Source organism: Melitaea cinxia, chromosome 4 (assembly GCF_905220565.1).
Source record: "Melitaea cinxia chromosome 4, ilMelCinx1.1, whole genome shotgun sequence".
NCBI classification, from domain to species: Eukaryota; Metazoa; Arthropoda; class Insecta; order Lepidoptera; family Nymphalidae; genus Melitaea; species Melitaea cinxia.
This window is the reverse complement of record NC_059397.1, coordinates 10,324,680-10,351,459: the sequence shown is the minus strand read 5'-3', so window position 1 is coordinate 10,351,459 and position 26,780 is coordinate 10,324,680. Positions and strand designations below refer to the sequence as shown.

Below are 26,780 nucleotides of genomic sequence, written 5' to 3'. Positions count from 1 at the left end.
ATATATAATAGGTAAAATAAAAGCAAAATAATTGTAAAATAAACATTTTAACTACTTCTCAATAATGTTAAAAATCGTAACAAAATATGAAATGCAAGGTGTAGGTATTCAAATTTTATCAACGACCTCACCGCATTACTAAGGATGTGGTAGCACATTGTTTTATCAGTCATGAGAAAATAGAAAATTTTGTCTTCGGCCTGTGTATTTCAAAGCCAGCAATTGGATGGTTATCCCGCCATCGGTCGGCTTTTTAAGTTCCAGGGTGGTAGTGGAACTGTTTTATCCCTTAGTCGTCTCTTACGACACCCACGGGAAGAGAGGGGGTGGCCATATACTTCACTGGTATTATAATTTGTGCAAAATCAGGAAATAGTGAAAAGTGTTTTGTCAGTTTCACACCGGTTATAGCAATACGTGGTATATTAATAATTTTAATATTATATGATTTTATATAATCTTGGATCTTATAGAGCTGATCGATGGCGGTATAACCATTCAACTGCTGGTTTTGAAATACACAGGCCGAAGACGGGCAGCAGAATTAATGAACTGCAACTTTAAGTCAGCGATCTTGGACTATAATGCGTTACGAAGGTGAAATTAGCGGATTGTCTCTTTCCAAAGATCGATGTGCATAATTTATAATAATAAAAAAAATGAAAATAAAAATATTTATTAGTCGGGTGACAAAAGATGCATAATTGATAAAAGCTTAATAATAATTAATTTATGGCCGGGAACTATACGTAATTAATAACAAGCCGCTGCGTAAGTCAGAACATGCCCTAACCTTATGTATTTGGATATAACACGTTTTCGTATCATCAACAAGTGTCAATGGAATAATTTGGTGGCTTTTTTATTACCGAATCGATGGCTTTAATTTTAGTACCGTTGTAATTTTAGATTTTTTATTAATAGCAGCTATTTAGCAATATACGTACACGTCAACGTTAGTGATAACAATGTTGACGTCAATTATTTATTATTACCAGAGACGTCTCCCAATGTGATCTCTATGTGAGTCATATTTCCGATTTCAGCCTCTTTAGACAAAAATACATTAATGATAAACCGAAGAACAACGCTCTTGACTGACAATTTTGGCAAGATTAAACTATACATAAATCGACAATGACCAAGAGCATTGTGGTCTTTTTTAACCGACTTACAAAAAGGAGGTGGTTCTAAATTCGATTGTATTTTATTTTTGTATATTATATTGGAAGTCGAATAGTCGTCAATAGTCTTATCGAATTTCTTAGGTACATATTAATATTTCTTTTGGACAGCCTGATTCTAATGTGCCTAAGGAATGAAAAGAGAACAATCTCTGATAATGCATGGTCATCCGAATTAATAATTTAGCCTGATCTGAGTTGATCAGACTATATTGACTAATTGAGTACGGCCAAAAATTCACCCACATGCCTTAGTTCCAACTTCTCTTAAATAGAAAAAAAAGGCTTTTGCCCAGTATTGGGACATTATAGGCTGAAATCAATAATAAATGAAAAATAAATAAAAGAAGAAAATATAGCTAGAATATTATTTGATAGAGCCTCGTCACATGTTACTTTTGTGTTGACTACTGGGTGACTTGACTACTGACACCTACTAAACAAACATTGTTTTGCAATAGCTTGCCGAGGCATTTCTAAGTTTAGATAATAAAAACGCCGTAACGAAATACTCAAGTAGTGGATTGTTTTCTCATTTTTGGTTGCTAAACATAAATCTCCAATTTTTTTATTGGAGCTGTAACATTTACAGCTTTTTCGTTATTAATGTTAATAACATATCAACTTTTATTTATATTTTTAATATACGAGTATATGGGCGTAGTTGCAGGTAAAATATATGAACGTAGTTGTGGGTAAAATGTAGTCAAAAATCATATAACGTAATATTTCTTATTGTACGTGCACAATTGGTCCAGTTGCGAATCGCATCATATAACGATATAAAACACCTTGCCAACTTCAGCACACCTGCTTATCTATTAATATTTTCACAAAAATAACTTCATGTGTACTTTTTGTAGTGCTGCTTAAAAATCAGAAAAATATATTTTATACTTACAAAAAAATAATAATCAAAAGGTGTATATTTAGGGTTTGTAACATAAATAACAATATTTTGAGTCCAGAAGACTTCTGAGATTCGTTTATTTATAAAAGATACTCAATAATTTTTTTATTTTTTTTATTTTATTTGTTTCTAAGTTTTCTTATGTTACTAACAATAATAATAATAATAATAATACACTTTACTGTATACCAAAAACAGAAATAATACATAGCAAAGAAAGAAAAATATTAACAATATATTCATTAGGTACAAAGGGCGGGCTTATCGCTAAAAAGCGATCTCTTCCAGGCAACCTTAGGGCAAAGGAAATGGTCTAGCAGCGTCAGCATAGGTGTACAAGTTACAACAAATTTATAATAAATATTCAAATTATTAAACATACATACATACAATTTAATGCATGTAAATCTGAAATAAATAAATATGATTATTACTTATTTTTATTTACTTCCTTTAATTCATTGCTTTTATATTTAGTACCTAATAGTATATAATATATAAAAAATATACTATTTAGCTGTTTAATTTGATAAAGATCGTAATTAATCAAAAGTTCGACTTTGTTCGCTGAACACATGGCGATCGCAGTCCATATACAAGGTTATACAGCTAAAATGGAATTAGAGTCATACAAACGGCTTGTTTCCTTTTTAGACGTGATTACGAAATGTAGTAAAAATGTCCTACTTTTATAAGTGCTGTTTGTAAATAATGCAAGTACATCTATAATCAATTAAATCATTTGACGATGATACTTTATATTTAGAAAGGAATATAGTGCTATATATTATTTTAATGTTAAGTTATTTAATAAAAAAAGAAGAAAAAAAGTACGTTATATATGTCAATTTTAGACACAAATGGCGCATGTTAAAACATAAAAGAAAAGATCAATGTGTTCATCTATTCTCACATAGTTTCTTGTTTATAATACGGATAGAGATTTGTAATTTTTTTAGATTTTTGATATCATATATTAAAGTCATATAAATAATGGTTGTAGATTTTTGCGCCAAATCCCACATTACCTATGTTATTCCTCAGCCTAAAGGTTGCCTGGAAGAGGTTGCTGCATTAGCGTTAAGGCCGCCTTTTGCAACTGATGCAACTTGTGTTTTCTAAAGTCATCCAACTTTCAAAATGGTCCCACGATGTTGGCCTAGTATTAAACAGAGAAAAAACAAAAGCCATCTATATAAGCTCAACGCAAAATAGATTGTCTGGAGACATATAAATCACTGCACATAGCCATCAATGTTTTCATAATTCATATACTGGTACCTGTAACTGTAACACCATTGACTTTTTTAAAACTCAGCGTTACCTTCGTATTACTATAGATACTAACCTCAATGGGAAGGAACATATAAACATTGTTTGTGCCCAAATTAACCATAATTAGGCCCAAAATTCCATTCACAATACTATTAATGTTTTATAAATCTTTAGGTGAATCTATTATATCTTATGAACTAAGCACCTACGGTCTTACATTTAAATCACATCTCGATAGATACTATCATCTCCAATTACGAATCTTAAAAACAATTGTACCCATATAGATAAAAAATAAATACAAAAACAACTCCTTGAAATTATTTAACTACTGCAAAGTAATGCCAATACCTACTAAAATAAAATATACATTACTAGCGACCCACCCCGGCTTTGCTCGGGTGCAATGCTTTTACTAAATATACTACAGAATGTCTTTATTTATAGTGTGAAACTAGCTTATAGCATGGTTATCAACATAATAACAACAACATTCAAATATGCCTCATTAGATTACACGTTGTTACAGAGTGCATTGAAGAAATAAAGGTTCACTGCTCGTTCCCAGTAGGTAATAGCGTGATAATATGTAGCCTATATGTTGACCCGACTTTTTAATAATATTCGTACCAAATTTGAAGTAAATCCATGCAGTACTTTTTGAGTTTATTCCGGACATACATACAAACAAACAGACAAACAGACAAAAATGCTAAAAACTATATTTTTGGCTTCGATATCGATTGTAGATCACACCCCAAGTATTCTTTAAAAAAAAATATTCAATGTACATTTTTGACTTTCCTACCATTTTATTATATGTATAGATTAATAGCACAATATTTTAATTCAAACATTCAAATAAAAATGAGTCACAATAAACTAAAAAGAAATATTACAAATCACACATTAAAAATACCTAGACATAGTAATTTTTATGGAAACGTACGCTTGAATATTATTCTTTTCTTAATAAATAATCTGCCATCAGATTTAAAAGAAAAAATTCAAAAAACAACTATAAAAACATATTTTAAAATACTTTTCAGACCAACATATAGAGAGAGAATTAAATGGCCGCATTTATTACTTTTACTATAATTATTATTATTCTTTAACCACTTGATTTTTTTTTCTTTCCAATTATATTCAGACGTATAATCTATTATTTATATACCTTAATATCATATTTTATATTAGTATATAATATCGTGTGTACTTTAGTTTTATTACTTTAGAAAAACAGTGCACTGTAAAACTGTTAATTGTTTTTGCTGCAATGATTATCACATAAATTGTATCTATTTTTTTTTCTGTAAATAAATAAATAAAATGTATTTTTAAAAATTTTTATTGATGTGCGATAGTGTGAAAAATATTTTCTAAATTAAACAATATACCTAAGCAATAATTCGTTTAAAATTTTTGATATCTTAGATATTAAGCTACATCTAGCTCTACGTCTACCTCTAGAGACTATCAAAGCTTAGGTAGTATCACTAAACATCTATCATTCTATATATCATTCTAAGCATCTATTCATTTCATATTTTTTTGTAAAGCTTTTTTGTCTGCTCAAAAGCAGTACCTACCTACAATAATGTATTACGTGTTTATATACGAATAAAAAAATGCATAACAGTAGTACACTAATATATCTAGAATAGCTATGTTTCGTATTATGTTTACGTATACAAAGTAAACACAACAACGCGTTGTAAAACAACCAACAGTTATATTTATGTGTATAAAAGTCGTCTGTCAGATGAGTCATGACTTGGCGAACTTCATATTGCCACTTATTAACCACAGATTCAACTGCTGCAGCAATCAATTACACAAGGTAATACACAGTCATGTTTTAATTTATGTTTATGACTATTGAATCAATGTCACTCTTCGAGTACATAGAAGTACGAATACGTTTTATAAGAATAATGAATTGTTATATATGTTTATAGTATGTTTATATATTTTAATTTATAGTTAATACATATATTCCAGTATTATTAACTTGAGATATTTGTTTATTTAAAAACTATTAAACAAAATATATTGATTCCTTCACAACATTAAAAACTGCATTATATAATGGACTTCGCCCTGGACATACAATTTTCTTCACTATTTAAGGAAATTCGTTGAAAAAAGTGGCCCTTAGGATTCAACTTTTAATATTAGGAATTTGGCTGCCTTTACCTACCTGCCATTTAAGGTTGCAATGCCAGCTAGCGGAAAGGTGTAAGAGATGATCCTCTAAGGTAAGATGTACGAGATGATCATATTAGGTAAGATGATCCTTTTTAATTGCAGCGAAACTATAAACTCCATCTAGGTGTTTTTTACGTTAATACATAGCCCGGCACTTTTATTTACTTCACCTAAAAGTTCATAATTTTTAAAACTTAGGGGCAGTTGATCCCGAGGATCGTCTTTCCCGTACCCTAGGGATTATCTTGGAGACCGGGTAGTACAAGATGATCTTTTGGTAGGGTTTTGGAAATAGTAGTTTTTTTAATAAAAGACCAATCAATTAAACATATTGATAATGATAACAGGTAGATAGTTAAATTTGCTTCCCCTTAACTATTTGATATCTACTGTCTGACTGTCTAATAATCGTCGAAAACATCTATCGTCTACAAGCACTTTTCTGTAAGGAGACAAACTCATACACATTTCCCCTACATGTTCTAGATTAAGGACTGTAATATACAAAGATACGAGTATATAACTCATCTTTACTCTACACGCAATTCCCTCGACCTTCACTTATTTTACGTCACACTTTTTTTTCAAACAGAAAAATTTCTTAATGATTTCTTTTTTTGAAAAATTTAAAAGGCAAATTTAGTATTTCAAATGCCCACGTACCAGTCCGAACTTGAAGTTACGGGCGACTGGTAGTTAGTTATCCACTAAACTATTGTTTAATTATTTTATGTGAAACGTTTTTTATGAATTTAAAAAATTTGAAAGAATGCTGTGATCATACTCGAGAACATCATAACTTTATAATACCGAAACAATCCTACTTTATTCTTTTATTCTCTTTGCCAACAACAATTCTAGAAAAGGTTGCTCGTGAAGCGATACACCACTTTTTATCAAGTTTTTAGGAAAATTTTAATTATGTAACGTAAATATGTGATGCTCTTATAATTTTGGTACTTATCTACGAATAAAGTGATTAAATGTAACGCTTTTACAACAACGATATTTTTGTACTAACTTTCATTACATGTGACAAAAAATTTATGGCCGTGAAATGTGAAAAATGTCTAACAGCAAAATCGAGAACTGGCACGTTTTCAAACTTGTCCATATCTTGATCGCGCCTCTTCGTGACTCTCATTATTTTACAAATTTATGTGGAATTTTTATATGAACTAATTACATATTAAGTTCATACTTAAGCCCTTAATTGATATTCATATTTTCTTATGCATTGTAATGAATAATTTAGTTGTTAAATGTATGTTTTACGTTAAGTATTAGCTTTAGAACTAAGATAGTAAATTTTAAATATAGAATTGTTACTAATTACGATATAGATAACAAAAAAAAAAAACTGAAAACTTTTTTTAGATTTTTTACCTTTTACGACTATGGTTTGTGTAAAATGTAAGTTGATTTAAGAAATGACTCTACCAACGCCATTCTGGATTAAGGTCAATCACGTCTCAATTTAGTTTAAGGATAAAAATAACGTGATGAGATAAACACATGTTTCGTAATACAACAGTAATAAGTCAAAACTACTTTAGACACCAAGAAATATAAATAGCCACACTTCAAAGATCATAAATAAAAATAAATTTCGTTATGGTTTAAAAACCGCGATCGAATTTATTCATGGAATGTACAAGAAATGAGATTAAATAACACTCAGGTGTTTATGATTCTCTATACAGGTATGGCAGATCTCTCCGTGCGTGCGTAGGATGCTTCTAAAATAACATGGAAACCCTCGCAAAGCTGCGGTTACTCAGCGCTACGAAACTCTTGGTGTGTTACTCATCCCCGCTGTAGGTAACCGCCTACGCTGTATCAAAATTTCATACACTACTTTTAGATGACTATAATATGAAAATACTTATTGTTTTTGTATGGAAAGACTTATACTTTAATAGTGTAAATATTGTATCTTCAATTGACTTACTGGATAACATTTCAGTTGTACACCTATATGTTTCCCATGTATTTTAGATTTTAATAATAGGTACTATAATAATTAATACATATTATAAAAATTGTATGTAAGCCTGATAACTTTTATAAGATGTGATTTATTTTATCGATACTTACACTACACATGTCAGTAGTAGTATTTGTATATAGTTAAATATATATCTATCTTATTAAAAAAAATGTGATTTCAGTGTTTCGATATCATCATTACAGCCTATACAGTCCACTGCTGGACATAGGCCTCCACAAGTTTACGCCAAAAACAACGTGAACTCATGTGTTTTGCCCATAGTCACCACGCTGGGCAGGCGGGTTGGTGACCGCAGTACTGGCTCCGCCGCACCGAAGACGCTGCTGCCCATCTTCGGCCTGTGTATCTCAAAGCCAGCAGTTCGATGGTTATCCCGCCATCGGTCGGCTTCTTAAGTTCCAAGGTGGTTGTGGAACCTTGTTATCCCTTAGTCGCCTCTTACGACACCCACGGGAAGAGAGGGGGTGGCTAAATTCTTTAGTGCCGTAGCCACACAGCACGTTTCGATATACCTACTTGAAAAATATACCCTCCGTCACGTGAAATACGTAAGACTCGTAAATGATGGTAATGTAAGCAGGATTAAATTTTTGAGTTACACATTTTAAACGTACGGAGTTACGGAGATATATAATTATTAAAACTAAGATCGATTAAAATTATTTTTAATTTTAATGTTTCCGTTTGTAAAGTGATTCGGTTTCAATCAGCTTAATTTCGCAGTCGTAAAATTCCTTAACATCCTGTATGATATAAAACATTATTTACACTAAACCCGCTAAACCCTCAAGAGTTCTTAAATTAACGTTTGCAAAAAGATTGAGGTAGTCTTTTCACAGTACTATGACAATTTTATCTTTATAAACAAAAATTACCTAATTTGAGTGTGAATAAATCAACCTGCTATTAAAACGATTTCCGCTACTAATTCAAAAACAGTAAGCAAGTCGAATAGACACAAATAGAAAAATTAAAAAGAATTTTTGATTCCAACGATCAAATTCAAAGATATTTTGTAAAATTGATGTTCTGTGAATATTGTAGGTACGTGTTTAATAAGGTGCTAATGATAACGTTCTGACAGACGGATTACGGATGACCAACGGAATCTTCTATTAGAGTTCGGTTAAAATAAATATCATTGATATTAAAGTAATAACAGGTTGGCAACAAAACAGTGAAGATATAATATATTACAAAAAAAGCATTATCATATCAATAACAGCAGACATATTACTCCAAATTAATATAAATTTTAGCTTTGTGTAATTCATTTAAAAAAAAAAGGTTTTAAAAGGCTTTATAAACATAGTATGTTTTCTGTTTCAAATCATATCATGTCTGTTTTTAAGCATATGTATAAACTTTAAATATAAATTTGTTTTCTGACTGCGCCCAATGCGGACATAACGAAACGTTGTACATGTGCATTTATACATGTGTCTACATCTGGGTTATTTTGGTCTGTGGAAGCGTGGCACAGAAACGCGAGCGGCCGCAGTTCGCGCATTATTTTCAAACGATCTCTTGCCCGTAGCTCCGCCCATGGATGCCCATTTTTCTAAGCAGAAAAGTTTATGATCAAATATTCAAGATTACGATTTTTTGACTAATATAAACAATAACTTATTTTAATTTCCCGTCTCGTTGATATTGTTTCTATCTCGTTGATATTGTTTATTTTAGGAATATTATTTATGATTTTTTTCTCCCAAATACCTACATTTCTCGTTGCTTTTCGAACATGCAAATAACGATATACAATAACATTACGAGATCATATTCACAAAAACTCGTGCAAACATCTGTATCACGTACTTAAAAAATTGTTACAAGCGACTCATAGATTCTATTTATTTATAGAATAGAAACGGAAAAAACCTGAAATTTTCTATATTCACAGCAGTGTCATATATATATATATATATATATATATATATATATATATATTGCATTGCACTGCACAAAATCTGGAGCATCCCGACTGGGACATTATAGAAGATTGGAGTGTTGCGTTCCTGGGATAGCGGGTAGGGCCGACATCGACAACGCGCTTGCGATGCTTCTGTTGTTGCGTGCATAATATGAGCTGTACGGTTGTTTGCCGACCTAGTTGTATAAAAAATAGTACTGCTTTCTCACAAACGAAAAAAAAAAACCGACTTCAATTACATCGACAAGTAGTAAATACGTACACAAAAAAAAAATAGTCAAGTAAATAAGCTTTACCAAGATCAATTAAAAAAGTAGTCATCGGGTGTCAATCAAACTTAAATAGGACCATATCATCATCAGCTTTAGATTAAAGTAAGAATCATCAAAATTGCTACATTAAGTGAAAAGTTATAGGGTACTAGCTGACCCTGCAAACTTTGTTTTGCCATATGTATAAGATGTTGCCCGATTCTCCGACCTACCCGTTATGCATACAAAATTTCATAAAAATCGGTCCAATCATTTCGGAGGAGTATGGTAACTAACATTGTGACACGAGAATTTTGTATATGAGAGAATAATACAATGTAGGTCGACGAAAAAATAATCAAGTTAATACGCATTATTCGATCGCGACTTCGTCCGCATGGAATAGGAACAATTCATATGATTTTGATTGTGATTGATATACATGATTTTGCGAAACTTTAACTGTTTACGCAGCACCCGATTTTGAAACATTCATCATTTGTGCTCCGATCCTTTTAGTCTTAGTGTGGTGATATATAGCCTATAGCTTTCCTCGATAAATGGGCTATTTAACACTTAAAAGATCTTTTAAACAGGACCAATAGTTTCAGAGATTAGCGTGTTCAAACAAACAAACATACAAACTCTTCAGCTTTATAATATCAGTATAGATTACTTGAAAACTACGTGTCAGATCTCAATTAAATTTAAATGCCACCATCACACACCATCATGACACGTATCAGCTTTTGATTAAGAAAGAAAACCGTATGGTGTCGTGGGACACCAGATAGGAATAAAGTTCCTTATTATTAAATATTAATTTCATGTTCTATTCGAGGTATCAAGAAAATAATTATTCGGGTATAAATTAATATTATAATTTTTTTTAATCGATAAAAATAAAAATAAAACTACTTTACAGAATTATCTTAGCACCTTTATTTTATTTATAATGATTTATAAAAATATATAATAAAATTATCGAATGATAATTATAACATGTAATAATAGTAAAGTGCAATAATAATAACAGTCATCGCAAGACTATACTTTAGACACTGTATAGGCATCATACATGACTACACTATATGACTACATGATACATAAGAATTTTACGCTTTTATTTAACGTTACGGGCGTTTTTTGCCGGCTAGGATACCCCTCTGCAACGCCCCATAAGGAAATTCGTTCCAAAAATAATTATCGAAATAGTTCCACCCAGTCAAAAGTTCTGAGTTAAAATATTTAAAAAATATATACGATCGTATTGAGAACCTCTTTCGGTTAAAAAGACATATTGTCGTAAAATTTTATCTGGTTCGTTAAAATCGTGACACCTCTAGTCCGTTCACAAGATTGGATTAAATTCCTGTTACCTGTGTGACGCAAACAAAGCGAATACCCATCAAGTGTGTCATATTCAAAAATTGTCGTTCAATGTCAAACTATCATTGATGAGTAATGTAAAAGTTTTACAGCTGTGCCAAAAACTCGTCTTGGAAAAAAAATGGGTATAATAATATACACTTTCATGAATACTAAACTTAAAAAATTAGTTTAATGTATATTTAAACTTGGGGTAATATTTTTCATAATAAATATGTTTTTTTTTTTTTTTTTTTTGTTATATTAACAATATCCACGGGCTCTCATGCCACTTGTACTATATAAAATATTTGTTACTAAAAGGCGTGCGTTTTTTTATTCCTTAAGAATCGATTTTCAGGCTCTCAGTATGAAAATAATATGAGGAGTAAAATCTACTGAACGAATAACTTCGCTACTAAGAACTACGTACGAACGTAAGTACTAGAATAAATATTCAGTTCTATCAGATTCATTTTCACTTTACAGCAATCATGGTCACGGGAGGACGGTTTTTTTTTGCTGTTTAACTTTGATACTGATTAAAACTCGCTAAACTGTCTACAAATTTGTATTTTATGTAGCCGGGCATAACAAAACGATGCGTTTCCATCTAATATTATTTAAGTCCGAAAATAAAAAGATTGTCATGAATCAAATATTCATATCAGGGTTGCCAAAATGTAATTAGACTTAATGAGACCGCCTCTGTAATAATGATCACGTGATATCTCAAATTCAAGGATTTCCATTAAAATTATGTGCTAAATCATCAAAGTGGTTTATTTATTAATGTAAACGGAAAATTAGTTGTGTGCCTCGCCACAAAAAAAGCCATTAAAGAAAAGCTATCGATATTTTGTGACAAATTATGAAATTTACTGTAACACATAAAAGCAATCTACAGATACAACTTAAAGTAGGCGGTACTTTTAATGATTTTGATGGGTTTTAATCACCTTAATACCGTACGTAAGTAGGTGTTTTATTGTGTATTATTTGACTATTTTTAACGATACTATGAAAATGACATTAATAATGATAAAAATGATTATCGTAAAAGTTTGAGCCCTTAATAAAAATATTAAGGGGTATATCGTTACGACTATAGGTTTTTTAAAGTAATCTCATTTTTTTACTCAAAATTCGTCAATTATCAATTTGAAAATTTTGAGCGATGCATATTCTTAAAGGAAATTAAATTTCCTAGAAAAAAGCTTTCTTAGTAAATTAATGAAATACAAGCCGTTTCCATGAAATCGTGCCTCAAACGTTAATTATCAGAAATATCAATATTTTTATGGTTCAAAATACTTATATTCAAAGGAAATTTAATACTCTACAAAAAAAGTTTCTTGAGATTTTTAATTAAATTCTCTCCTTTCAAAGTTATTCGACGTTGAAGTTAAATTCAAAAGTAATTTATCGTTTTTTTTTCACGTTACAAGTCATTTTTACCACTTGATTGTAAAGTTTATGTTGTCGTATGAAAACTTGTTTAATTTTTGCGGCAAAAAAAAAACTATAAGCCACACGTTTATTTTCTTAAATGATAATAATTGTTTATAAGCCATGAGCTATAATTTAACATCTGTAACATACATAAAAAAGCACAGTATTTTTCTAAAATTCTTTCGGTTCGCTTAAAAAAAAAATCAAATAAATAACTAAAATGTTACCTACTGTTGCTGAAACGTAATTAATAACGAATAAAATTTCTATTAGTGCGTAGGAGTTGTCTGTAGACTGCGCGGTCCGCGGTACCTAATCGAGAATCACGGCTATATTTACGTGATTAACAGTTTCTTGATTTCTTCTACCGATATGCTGACGTGCGCCATTTTTGGATAAATATTTTATACGAAAATAGTTCAAAAAACGTAGATAAAGCTCTATTTAACACGTCGATAACTTTTTATGCAATGGGATTTATTTATACTAAGTTACATTACTTTACAATTGAGGAAAATTGTCAAATAACTAAGAATATATACCTAAAAACTTACGTGCACATTCAAATAGGTTGGCTGGAGGTAATCTAATTTGCCAGATAAAATTAAAAGTATTGCGTAGAAAAAAAAAAAAAATTACAACGACACCAACTTTACAAGTAGATACTTCATAACAATAATGTTATAATTCATAGAACAGTAGTTAATTAGTAATAAATTTATGTAACATGGGTTGTCTATAATACTTTATTAGTACAATTTAAAAAATGGGTAAATTGTTATTAAATATTTACCTGATATTTACTTACTTGTGTCTCTATCTAGCGGTGAGTTTTAAAACTATCTTAATACTAAAATTGTCGATGGGCAACCAGACCCTTTTCCTTACAGCTCCATCTAACGGAACTTAAGTAAACTAAGAGCCTTTGAATTTCACCGAGCGCCATCTGTTGATGGTACAACGCGCTGTGGTGTTGAAGGCTCGACTACTTTTATCCGACTGACTAGCTCAGGCTTCTACAACTAACACACGCCTAATACTAATAAAAGCCCACACTGAAATCGAGAACGGCAGGCGGAATCCTATTTTAAGGTTTTATACGAGGTTGTATTGAGTCTAACGGCCGCGTTAGGCGTTACAAACTAACGATGACGATAGAACGGTGTCGTTATTCTCGTCCGCCGTTATTTTGAGCTTTCTAGAACGTATTTTTTATCGTGTCACGGGACAGGTGGCGGTCTTGGAACACATTTATTGAAATATTGTTTTTTTTACAGCAAGTCCTCAATAGCATTTATTTTTATCAAAGTACTTACGTGAGTTTATTTATAATCAAAACCCACAAAGCTCTAAACAATTCAATCAAAGCCCTTTTTCACACGAAATAAGTTTTTATTACGTTTAAGTAACATTAATTCTATGCCTTGTATGATAAGTGATAAAACGGGTTGTGTTTACTATATTTACTATATATATATATATACTATTTTTATACTCTAGTGTTTTTAACAGTTGTATTATCAGAAAAAATTACGATTTTTTTGGTCCAATTCACTCATTTAATAGGTATAGCTATTAGCTACGGAAACAATTTTTGTGCATAGTGATAAAACTGGGTTAAAAAATTCTTGAACATCGATATTAAAATAAAATGATATTTTCCGACTTTTATTACTTGTCACGAGAGGCACAGAATTGTATTTTATTTTAATAACTAGTATTGTTTATTTAAATAAAGAAAATTGTTACATTTATTTAAATAAATAAAATTATTGCATTTAATACTAGGTCGAGGAGGTATGTATTTTAAATTAATATATTTTTTGAAACAGTTTCGGATATTGTAAAGCAACCATGGTCAAGGAGTAGTACTCCCGTCGGTCATAAACGCTGATAAAAACGAAAAAATTGTTTCGTTATAATGAGTGAAATTCATATAAACATTAGAAATCAATGTATAATTTTTTTATTTTTCATTTTCTTACATACATCCAATATATATAGTGTCCTTATGCGTATTGCCATATATTATCATGTGTATTATATTATGTATCGTATGCGTGTATGTATAAGTATCGTATTATTTGTATCTACGTGTGTATACATTATTATATGTGTGCATTTATATATTGTATAATTATGTATTTATTATATATTATATTTTTATTCTCAATATGTTTAGATTGTACACGCTAATTTTGCGACTGTTTTATAAGTTTCCTGTGGCAGGACTACTGGAAGAGATTCCATCATGGGATAAGTAGTGCCTTTGTACCTGCATTGTTTATAAGAGCTATTTCCTTTTGCTATCCTAGTGTACATAAATTGTTAAATAAATAGATAAATTTTTATTCTTTTACTTTTTGACTAGGTATATTTAACTGTCTCTTTGTATCTATATCTAAGTTTATAAAATATAAAATGATTAAGAAATAAATATACCAACCACACTACCAACAGGGTTGCATCTCATACGTAAACGTAATTATTCTAAAAATTCTACATTGTTTCGTACCAGATGGCTCTGAAGTCATTCATATATTAGGTACCTAGTCCTACTTTAGTAGTTTTGTCTTTCGACTTTACTTATATATTTACATCCCATGTTACTTTTAGACAATGTTTGAACGAAAAGTTAAAATTCATTTATGTGCATTACCAAACAAAATCTAAATTATATTTTCCATCTACAACATTAAAAAGTAGGTTCGTAAATATTTCGAAAGATTTATATATATATATATATATATATATATATATATATATATATATATTTTAATTCTTAACGTTCGCAACACTTGCTTGCACCAGTATACAAATAATTATGTAAGTTCTCAACAAATAAAAAAAACCGACTTCAATTTATGTCAATGTATATTACAAAACGTATTATAAAATATAACTCATAAAGTACTTGTCAGATCTCGCTCAAATTTCAATGAGACCATACGATAAACAAGCTTCCGAACAAAATAGGAATCATCAAATCAATACAGCCAGTAATGAAAGTATGAAGTGAAATATATATTAAAAATAAAATCCTCATCCTTTTTTGAACTCGGTTAACACACGCGAGTCTTACTTAGAGTGTTTACGTGTATGTATGTTTATTTAACATATATTATATTGTGTTGTTATTATGATTGTACCCTCAACTATATTAATATAATACAATTTAATTGCAGCTAAAATGTTATGGTTATCTAATTTACAGTTTTGGTTATTATAAAGTAATAACTATATAAACTGGTTATTTTACAAAGAAAAATGTCGCAAAATTTTTGAATAGTAGTTATATAAATAAAATGTATGTTATAGTAATTACGTAAAATTAAATTTTAGAGCAAGCAATATTAAATTGATATTTCTTTATGCTCTATATTATGAAGATAGCCGTTTAAATAGAAACGAAATTTGAAAATTAGTTTTGAAATTATCTCTAATAATGTGTAGTAGTTTTTTATTTGAAGTAAAACTTTTCTACGCACGCTTCACTTGGGGAGTAAACTGGTGAATGCGTTACGAGAGCGTTACGAAAAGTGTCATCGGGCGAGGCGAACGGAGCAGGAGAGAGAGGTACGAGCACATATTTTCTTTCTTTCTTTTTCTCATAGGCAAGTTACATTTCGTATATCTAACACACGGTGCAGGCCTATTTTGCAGGCCTATTGCTAAAGAAGTTTTACTTAAATTGTGTGGTCTAAAGCACACTTGTTTTTTTTTTTTGCTAGGGAACCAAATTTTTACACCATTTTCTTCCTCTTATTGCATATGGTTTTGTTACTCGTTATTATTATTGATTTTTTTTAACAGGGGTCCTAAATCTAGTATAGTACCTGCCATAAATGTATATAGTAGAGGCCCTTGCAACTTATTATGATGAATGCTTGTTTGATTTTTTCTTATTTTTTAACAAACTGTTTTATCCTCATCATCATCATCACTTCAACCTAATACAGTCCACTGCTGGACATAGGCCTCCAAAAGTTCGCGCCAAAAATGGCGTGAACTCATGTGTTTTGCCGATAGTCACCACGCTAGGCAGGCGGGTTGGTGACCGCAGGGCTGCCTTTGTCGCACCAAAGACGCTGCTGCCCGTCTTCGGCCTGTGTATTTCAAAGCCAGTTCAAATTTCAAAATATTACCCTACGCTAAAGAAAATCATTAAGTTGACTAATTATATTTCAGAAGAAATTTTGACGCACTTTTAAATACTTATTAGAAAATATTTCACTTATTCGTAGTGGAGTAGAGTGGAAAATTAAGATCCATTACTTAATTGTAGATTACGTTCATCCAGTAAAGGTACGATAAGAGACTAATACAGGTACATTAATCTTTTTCTTAGTAGCAATCTTATTTAAAAAACTTCGTTTTCAACTTCGTTCCATATATATATATATTTAGAACGAAGTATATATATATACATATATATATCAATATTTTGTATGGCGCCTAAAATCCTTCAATTAGGTCAAGGGTCGCATTTATTACTCTTTTTTAAGGCATTTATTTTGATAACCTTAAGTCGTGAAGGAAATTCTTTGAAAATTCCAATCCAGCCATAGATGTATATAAATATTTTTATAATTTTAACCTATCCTGTGATCAATGGACGATTTCGAAGTAATTAATTTATGGAAATCGGTTTATCGGTGTCGAATGTACAAGGAAACTTACAAAAAACTAATTTTTGCTTGTCACCGCATCCAATTAATAAGATGGTTTGATGGGAGCAGAGGAACTAGGTAGTTTTTTATTAGAGATAAATAAGATAAAATAGATAAGAATATCTTTTATTATAAAAGGCTATAATAGAATGGAAATAAATATAATTTCTTATCCTAGGTATAAAAACCGACTTGGTGCTACATGATTGTATAAGATTATACCAGCTATAATTTTTAGCTACAGGTAATTTGAAAAGGTTTTCTTGACGAACAAGAGAACTCACAATCTTACACATCACACATGACTAGATGTACACGAGAAGCTAGCAGTCGTAACATAGCGTCCGTATGCACACTTTTGAATAAAAAAATAACTTAAAATTAATATCACTTTGGATTGTGGTGAGGCGAGGTGTTCACTTGCCGAGGAGGATCTTGCGGCCAGCGCCCATGTTCTGACCGGCCTGTGTGGCACCCTTGTTTGAACCAGCTTGGAGACCAATAACAGTCTGTCCAGCCTTCAGGACTTCATCGGAGAAATCACGCTTGCACTCATCAGCGGGCTTGGGGCCGAGGTAGGGACCGTTCCACTCAGGGTGCCTGTAGGTCTAAAACGAAACAAAAACCTTGAACGAAATTCGTAACACAAAATAAAGGTCGTCTAAGACATATCTGTGCAGCGTTTCAGTTTCGTGAGAATTCTCTTTCCTTTAATATTTGTTTACTTATAAAAAGTTACGCAAAGGTCTTAAATCTCGGGTAATATTGGCAAGGATTCAATTTCTTAAATTAAACGTGTTTAAACCAAATATTTTGTTTCCCGTCAATGTAGCCATGTTTATCATAAACTGAAACATGAACGTGAGTCGTTAATTTTAAAGAGTAAACTTTACAATCTAACGCAGAACAGGCTAATGCGCAATCCGTTCTAATTTTGGATTATAAAATATTTAGTAGAACTAATAAAATTTTGTAATTCGTTATAATATAAACCATTATAAGAAGAACCAGTACATGCTTATCATCTACTCTATATCTAATCTTCTTTATGAAATTGTCATCTATTATCGTTATAAAGATTTTTGAACTCTTAAAAAACCGCCGAGTTTTTTTACAGTAGGTTATGGTTACCTCGCGACCGAGGGCAAACAGTGTGCTGACGACTTGGCCGATGTCCTTCTTCTCCCAAAGGTCTACCGTTTGGAATACGTCAATGTCAGGTACGCCATACGCTTTTATTGCAGATTGGAAGCTGAAATTTAAGGCTTCGTTAGTATAATTTTCATTTAATACTAAAAAACTTTTAAATTAAATTTATGATAATTTTAAAATAATTTAACAAACTCAAACAGATATTCATTTATCGCCAATTTAGGTTGATCGTTTGGTACATAATTAGTACTAAGTATATTATTTTTTCTAACAACTAAGTAACACAATCAAATAAATAATAATTTAGCAGCATTTTACTGTGAACATTAGCATGAAGTCATTAAATTTAATGATACTTATTTTTTTATTGAACCGTGAGTTAAATATTATTTTTTTGGCTTACTGAATACAATAAGAAAATAAAGTAGCAACTAACTTGGTGATATTCTCCATCATTTTGAACTGTCCACCAGTTGTGTTGATCTTGGGCACTGATCCAGGCTTGAGCTTGTTAATAAGCTGGCAGAGGACAGTTCCGTCCTTGAGTACATCCTCGAAAACTTCACCAGGTGGGAATTTAGCTCCGAGGACACCCTCAATCCATTCTTGGGCCTCCTTTTCCTTTTCAGGGTTGCGCTTAGCAGCGATCTATAGGTGGAGTTTTTTATGTAATTATTATATCAGGATTTATAAATTTTATTTTATTATTCTTCTTTGTTACTAAGAGTACGAAAAATATCAAATTATATGACATTATTATTTTTATTTGTTATATTAATTTTTTTTTGTATAAAAAAAGCTTTAGTGAAATATTTTTATTGGATATACAATCATTTTTTTATTAATTTTTTTCAGTAATAAAATCTGATGGTTGAATTTTAAAAACTTCACAATTTCTCACAAACGGAATTCGTGTTATAATTAGAAGTACTGACCTTAGCGCGGACTTGGCGTTCCAGAGACATTTTTGTGAGATGTGTAGTACTGTGTGGTGATGATCACTCTATCAGTAGCACCGCTAGACTGATTTCATGAAAGCCGTTACCACGTATTTATAGAGTATGGAGGCTGCGCCCTTCTGGAAAACTCTTACGCAGCACTCCTCTACCTCTGACGAGGCTACCAAATAAACTTCTGACTCAATAACCTTAGTAAGAGGCACTATTTAGAGAAATTATTAATGCTCATTATATACATCTTATGTAATTTCACTTGCAATATAAAAAATACTTTCTTTTTGTTTATAAACGTGACTGAAAATTTAATAGTTCTAACAGAAGGTACATTTAAAAACAAAGCGTAAAACTGTTCGTTCAGTCGCTTATTATTTAGAAAGTCGCTTATTATCTAAAGAGTATATTATTTAGAGCTACATATATATTGTTGTAACAAATAAAATCATTATAAGTAGAAGTCAGTGCAGTAGAATATGTGACAAGATATCTGTTTTTAAAGGTTTATTTCAAAACTATTTAATATTGTTGAAAATTTTTCTGTTTATATTGTAGCGCTATAATTTTAAGACAATAAGTGAATTGTTTGAAATAAAAACATTTAAATAGTATTTTATACCTCAGACTTCCAAAGTTGTTTTGCTGTCTTCAATCTGTATAATTTGTATTATTTTGTACAATTCGTTATGATGATGATGAATTTTTAATCAGGAATTTGGTACCAGGATTCCTTTTGATATTTTAGTGATATTTTGAAAAATTTGCGCCTATAATAGTCGTGTATTTTTTTTTAACTAGATCAAATGTTTTAAAGGTTTTTTTTTAAATTTTATTTTTCTTTTTTTACTTCAACCCTATTAATTTTTTTTTCTAAAAATACAAAGGTCACTAAATTGACAAATAGTTATCGTTCAAATGGTTATAATTATAACATAAGGATTTTTGTTAGTTAATAGTTTTTAACCGACTTCCAAAAAAGGAGGAGGTTCTCAATCGACTGTAATTTTTTTAATGTATGGTACATCAGAACTTTTGACTGGGTGAACCGATTTCGACAATTTTTTTTAATCGAAAGGTGGTGTGTGTCCATTGGTCCCATTTAAATTTATTTGAGATCTATCAATTACTTTTCAAGTTATATCTAATAATGCGTTTTTACTTGACGCTTTTTCGTCGACCTACGTTGTATTATACCGTATAACTTTCTACTGGATGTACCGATTTTGATAATTCATTCATTTTTTGATGGAAAGGAGGTACTCCTAGTTTGGTACCATGATAATTATTAAAGCTGTGTTAACAATATTTTTAAGTAAAGTGATGGATGAAGAAGTATTTGTAGCGTTGCAAGTTTTAATTAAAAATTATTAACCTATCTCGTGACTGACCTAAAAAAGATATATGAATAATTGTGTTTGCTTGCAAACGAAAAAAAAACCGACTTCAATTACATCGACAAGTAAAACAACGTAGGTAGACGAAAAAATAGTCAAGTAAATACGCATTATCAAAGATTACTCCAAAAGCTGTAATCAGATCTCGATAAAATTTAAATATGACCACATGATAAACATCAGCTTTCGATTAAATTAAAAATCATCAAAATCGGTACACCCAGTAAAAGTTATGCGGATTTTCGTGAGTTTCCCTCGAGTGCTCTGGGATCCCATCATCAGATCCTGGTTTCCTTATCATGGTTCATAAACAACGAAGTTATTTCCAAATTGAGTAAAGACATCATACCGATTTGAATTACGTCTTTTTATTGTCCTATGAATTATAAAACATACTTCTTATTATTCATATTTTGAAACAAAGCGCTACAGCGTCTATATGAGATTCTGGCAATATAGTATTGTAACTCATTAATCATACTATATACATTGACACGTTACATGGTCTCTATGTGGTTGAAAGAAACTAATACGTGGGGTGTGACAATTCGCGCAGTCATTGCGGGCGTGATCGTACACGCGGCTCGACCGCTACACCGCCAAGGCGTCTCACCGCCCACCGCGGGTCTTTGAAAACCCGATGAATTATCATTGTCGCCGATACCCACGCTTATGATGAACGCTACTTTATGTTTTAACACTTAAATATTTTGTAAAATATGACGATATTTTTGTTTACAAATAATATAATTTAATTATGAAAGTGCTATTTTTCATTTGTATAATATGAGGAATGAACGACTTGTATTAGTTAGTTTCTTTACTTTTTAGTGTGAATTACATATTGATTCTGATTTAGTAGTGTAGTCACTATTATTAACAATCGCGTGTTTGCTTCCTGGTTGAGGCAAATGTTTATACAAATTAATATTAATTTCTTGTCTGATTAATAAGAGTGTTTCGTAGTGACTCTACCAAACATGCTTCGGAGAGAAATCTTAGACACATAATAAAGATCTCTTTTATAGTAGGGAAACTATCCACCAACCATTAGTGAAGCAAAGTGGTGGACTATATGTTTTAGTGTTTCCCTTAATAGTAGAAGATCCGGATCTAAGTCGATCTTCACCGAGCTGATAATAATAGAATGAAACATACTTGATAATAAATTAAGTATATTATATAAAATATTAAAAATGGGCTGCCTAAAAAAGTCTTAACTGACTATTTTTAATTATTTTAAAAATATATATTTAATTGAAAATTGCAACATCAAGATAATAAGAAAATTTAATCCGACTTTATGGTATGAAACGTATAATTTTGTATTATATGACAGATACAAAATTACAAAATTTATTTTTAGTAGTTTTAATTTAATTTTTATTAGTAAATTTATAAAACTTAACATATGTTTTTACTTTAAGTCAATGTCAGGTAAGTACTACCCAAAACCGAAAAACATGGCGAGGGGTCTACGATACAAAATAGTTTGGGAACCTCTGCTGTAAAAGATTGAAGAAATACATCAAACGTTACAATGGACCATTACCAAATAATATTGCTCTTATGTAGTATAAAGTATTGTGTTCCTATCATGAGTAAGGTAGCCAGAGATTCAGGAGAGGGTCGTCCCTAGAGTCGACAACGAGCTTGCAATACTCCTGCAGTCGTCGTGTTCGAGCCGCGCACAGGTCCTAGTATTCACTCTAGTGAAGCAATTTTGAAGCTTTTACATATTAAAATTATATTACTTCAAATTAAATATAGCTAAAATTGAAACAACCACCGATTAGGAATAGATTCTGCAGAGAAGAATCGGCAAGAAACTCCGCAGTTACTCATTTAAACAAAAAACTGTGTTTTATCAATTAGTCTAATATTTATGTAAACGAATTGTTTCTGTCGTGAATGTTTCATCATACGTATTTATAAATAATTTTAAAGCGTAATAAAATAAAAGAAAAATAGAAAAATGTAGTTGTTGATTGAATCAATTTAGTTTTAAGTGTTTCTATTAATAAAGTTTGGTAAATTCTCTAAATTGTTTTATAGCGTTACATCGCGTAATGGTATTACGAAGAGGCCATTTCGGTAGTGTCTGGTAACTTCTAAATATGTGCGCGTATAACATAAATCAACTATGAATATTTTTATTATAAGCATCTATAAAAATAATCTGCTATTAAAGTAGCTTCTTAACTCAACTACATACTCAGCTTTTATGTATACCAAACGTTCCTCACAGATTACTTTCCTGGATGTTAATACTAACATTCTCAATAAGTTTATTGTTCGATATATTTGGGAGGACTGGATTTAGGTCCCTAGTATTTTTTTCTTCTACCCATCACAGTTGTTCTGAAAACTCTATCAAATTTTTCAAAAAATACATATTGTGAATTAAAATGTAAATGCAAGATTGTAGTAATTATTATACATGCCATCAAGTTTTAATTTTTGGTAATGAACGAAATAGAATATTTGTGATAGGCATTGTTTTTTTTTAACTAAGCAAAGTTCTGGTAGACAATCTTAGTTCATTAATTTAAAAATATATGGTGGTACGAATTTCGCCCGGTCAGCTACTTTTTAATAAAATTCATTCACTATTCTGTATTAAGATACACAGACACATACCTCTACATAAATCACTTACTTTACTAATTGGACAATAGTATTTTATAATATTGGTATACTTGACTGTATAGTATATTAATAAAACTTATAATTATTAGTACCTACTTACAATAACTACTATCACTCATTGAAGAATGACAGCTTATTAAATAAATGGTTGAACAATAATAATAATAGTGTCTTAACTTATTAATATTCACAATGTACCTACTTGTTACGATATTTTACTATTAATTTGTTTATGTAAGTTGAATATTAAATTAATATACTTTAATGAAAATAAGAAGCTCAATATTTCTCTCAAACAGTGATATAAGTAAACTAATCATTATTTATATTTTAATCACCTACGAGAAATATAATAAAAATACGTCGATTTATTAATTTCTTTATTAAAAACACCCTCCACTTAGTCGTCGTCGTTACATACATTCAGGGTACAACACTACAATGCATAATACATATGTACAACAATTTTACATACATATTTACAACATCGTTCACCTACAATTTCAATATTGAAAGATACGGGAACAACGTCATAAAATATAGCCTACTATGAACTATAAATAAATCTCTGATAAATTAAATAATTTATAATAACACAATCTCAATTGAATCAAATTGGCTATGACTTTAATTTGACTAGATTACTGTTAAACCTATACTATTTCTTATCACAACGCAGTCGCTCGCTCGTATCAGGAATGTCTTATTGTTAGTGGCTTACTTATAAGATTTAGAATTCAAACAGTTTTCACTTATGATAGAGAAATAAGTTAGCGTATACAAGTCTATTCGTATTTACATAAATAATATTCGCTAGCCACAGAATGATACCTTTATTTCAGTTTAAAATTGACAATTATCAAATGAAATAGTTTTAACTAAACGCTTAAAGATAGCGTAGACCAGACAAGACAAGGTTTGTTACAACTAAATTACATGCATTTAATGTAGATAAGAACACGTCCGTTACGCTCAATACTTCATCTAAATCCTTGTAAAGTTTAATATTGCGTTTCACCTACATTTAATGGACACCACTGTTTGGCACTTGGAATATTATTTCACTTTTAATAAGTCATTAAACACTACACGAAAAAATCCACCCAAATGTCACACATCCCTAGTTCTTAGTGTAGACTTTCAACTACACTAATTTACTCTCTTGTTCGCACAGCTCGCGTTACACCCGTTACCCGTACACGTTGCTGCGACATCGGACTTATTCAAACTGCTGCACATTGTACGCTTGGGCAGGTAGGTTGTTGAAAATTTGTGACCATTAGAAAAGATGGTTGTTTGTTTTGGCGAGTGTGCCGAGGTGGTCAGACAGTAAGTAGTTGGGCGGCGCAACCCCTAGTAATGGGAAGCCTGATGGCTGGCGCAGGAGTCCGCAACCACCCGTCCACTTGCCACTCCCTACTCCACTGACTGGAGGCTCAGAACCACCGCCGACTCCGTTTAGCTCCTCACATAATTTGTTAGCTGTAAAAATAAGCAAAATTTTACCGTATTTATATAACATACAAACCTAATTAATTATTTAGTAAAACTTCGAATGTGAATAATTTCAATTAATATATGGTTACGATATATAATACAACTAGAGATCTAAAATTCAAATTGGTTACCCTACTAGGGTAGTGGGAACTAAAAAGTAAAGTTGTTTAAAATTATTGGCGTACGTTAAATTAAACAATGACCAATTAGATAATATAATAAAATATAGCATTAAAAAGGTATAGTAAAAATTGTACAACAATAACAAAAGACGACGTAAACTAACAGATTTTGTTTACGTGGAATTTCGTTTATAAATTTAACAAATATGAAATATAAGACTTAAATGTTAGACGCACTAACGTGAGGTACAATATAAAATTGAAAAATCGTATCATGTAGAAGAGGTTCCTAATTGCAATGAAGGCAGTGAAAACTTTTGCAATCAAATCTGTCCGAATGTGAAATCAGACTGCAGGTGCGCTGCCGGATATGAAATAATCGTGGTAACGCAATTAAGCGCTAATCACCTAATCCTTGCCGCCGCTCTGCTGTTTATTCAAGCCTGAGTGACAATCGCGCGCACAATTAACGCAAATGAGCCGAAGTGAAAATCTGGCACGGATGGTGCGGCGTGGTGGCGGCTTAATGTGATTAATCCAGCCACAAGCTATTATACACCCTCCGGACTACCGCGCTGCGCACTACGCACTCCGACACACCTGAACCGAGCTACCGACACGTTCTTATTGTTTAACACTCCGTGTCCACGATAATCAATGATTATTTCAGCTTCTATAACTAGCAATACTAACGTTAGAACATGAATAACTAAGAGCTCAACTTTTAAGTATACAAAACAATTCAGCAAGTGTAAAATTTATTGGTACACAAGTAAAAATCAGAGACAAGTTTCACGAGCTATCATACATTTTCCTGAATAACGCTGATAAAGTTTTTTGCGTTATCTACGTTTGTAATTGTTTAATCTTATTGTTAACCTATTTTGTGGGAAAATCGTAGCATTTTTTTTTGTAATCAAATTACTTAATATTTCATCTCAAAAGTGTACATATTTTAATGCATCCTATCCATTCTATTCTATATATTACTAAACATTTCTACTAAACAATTTTCGTTATCAACCGACTAGAAAATACACATTACCTTGAAAATCGGAGTAAAATCTTTCGAAAATATAAACCCGTCGAACTTGACCTGATTCGTTTGTTTCTATTAATAAACTGTTTAATATAGTATTATTGGATGGTTACATTTCAATGCATCTACTAATTTTAACATCTATTTTGAGGACACACATTTCTGTTGTTGAAATCAGTCTTGTTATGTTCTCCCACGCGCCTCGCTGAAATAGTGCGATTGGGCTGCGATCTAGTGGAATGCGTGACTCATGAGATTTTAATACAAGCAGATCAATGTTCAAATTTCTTAAAAAGATAACGTCTAAAAATATGATACGACTTTTAAAAAAATATAAATTGAAACTAAAATAGATACTCACATAAACTTTTTGTTTTTATAAATATTTCAAATCTTTATAATTCTCTTTTTGCCGTGTTATTCTTAAAATAATTTTAATAAATTATGATTAAGTCTCGTCGCAGCAAAGAAAAATTAAAAATTGGAATTATACTAATACCTACAACAGCAGTTTGTCGAAATATTAGCCGATTTCCATAACTTTGTCCTTTGCTATATGTATAATATTAACCATGTTATTCATATAACGAAAAACATCAGGAAATATAACTTTTTATATGGAATAACATTCGTTAAATATTAAATATATCCTGTAGTTTTTTCATAATGCACGCCCAATCGCAGAATTATTTCTGTCATAGTTAATTAT

General features: G+C 30.9%; 2 protein-coding genes across 4 annotated transcripts in view; both read right to left on the bottom strand.

Annotated features, from left to right (window-relative positions):
* Window positions 1–17,377: 17,377 nt before the first annotated feature.
* LOC123670160 (muscle-specific protein 20) lies at window positions 17,378–19,465 on the bottom strand. The gene is made up of 4 exons (XM_045603671.1): window positions 19,353–19,465; window positions 18,854–19,065; window positions 18,397–18,517; window positions 17,378–17,873 (listed from the first exon to the last, which is right to left on the bottom strand). The coding sequence occupies exons 1-4, from the start codon at window positions 19,380–19,382 to the stop codon at window positions 17,682–17,684; spliced, it is 555 nt and encodes a 184-aa protein (XP_045459627.1). The 5' UTR covers window positions 19,383–19,465; the 3' UTR covers window positions 17,378–17,681.
* Window positions 19,466–24,540: 5,075 nt separating this feature from the next.
* LOC123669872 (paired mesoderm homeobox protein 2B-like) overlaps window positions 24,541–26,780 on the bottom strand; it is a 46,300-nt gene continuing 44,060 nt past the window's right edge. Inside the window, exons 1-2 of one of the 3 annotated variants that reach the window (XR_006745813.1) lie at window positions 25,441–25,519; window positions 24,836–24,895 (exon numbers count right to left, since the gene is read on the bottom strand). Coding sequence is in view for 1 of the 3 variants with exons in the window: in XM_045603397.1 (XP_045459353.1) it covers window positions 24,693–24,895 (203 nt within the window). In the remaining 2 variants the exon portion in view is untranslated. Of the gene's footprint in view, window positions 24,896–25,273; window positions 25,403–25,440; window positions 25,520–26,780 lie in introns of those variants that run through there. The other 2 variants (XR_006745814.1, XM_045603397.1) reach the window with 2 other exon arrangements.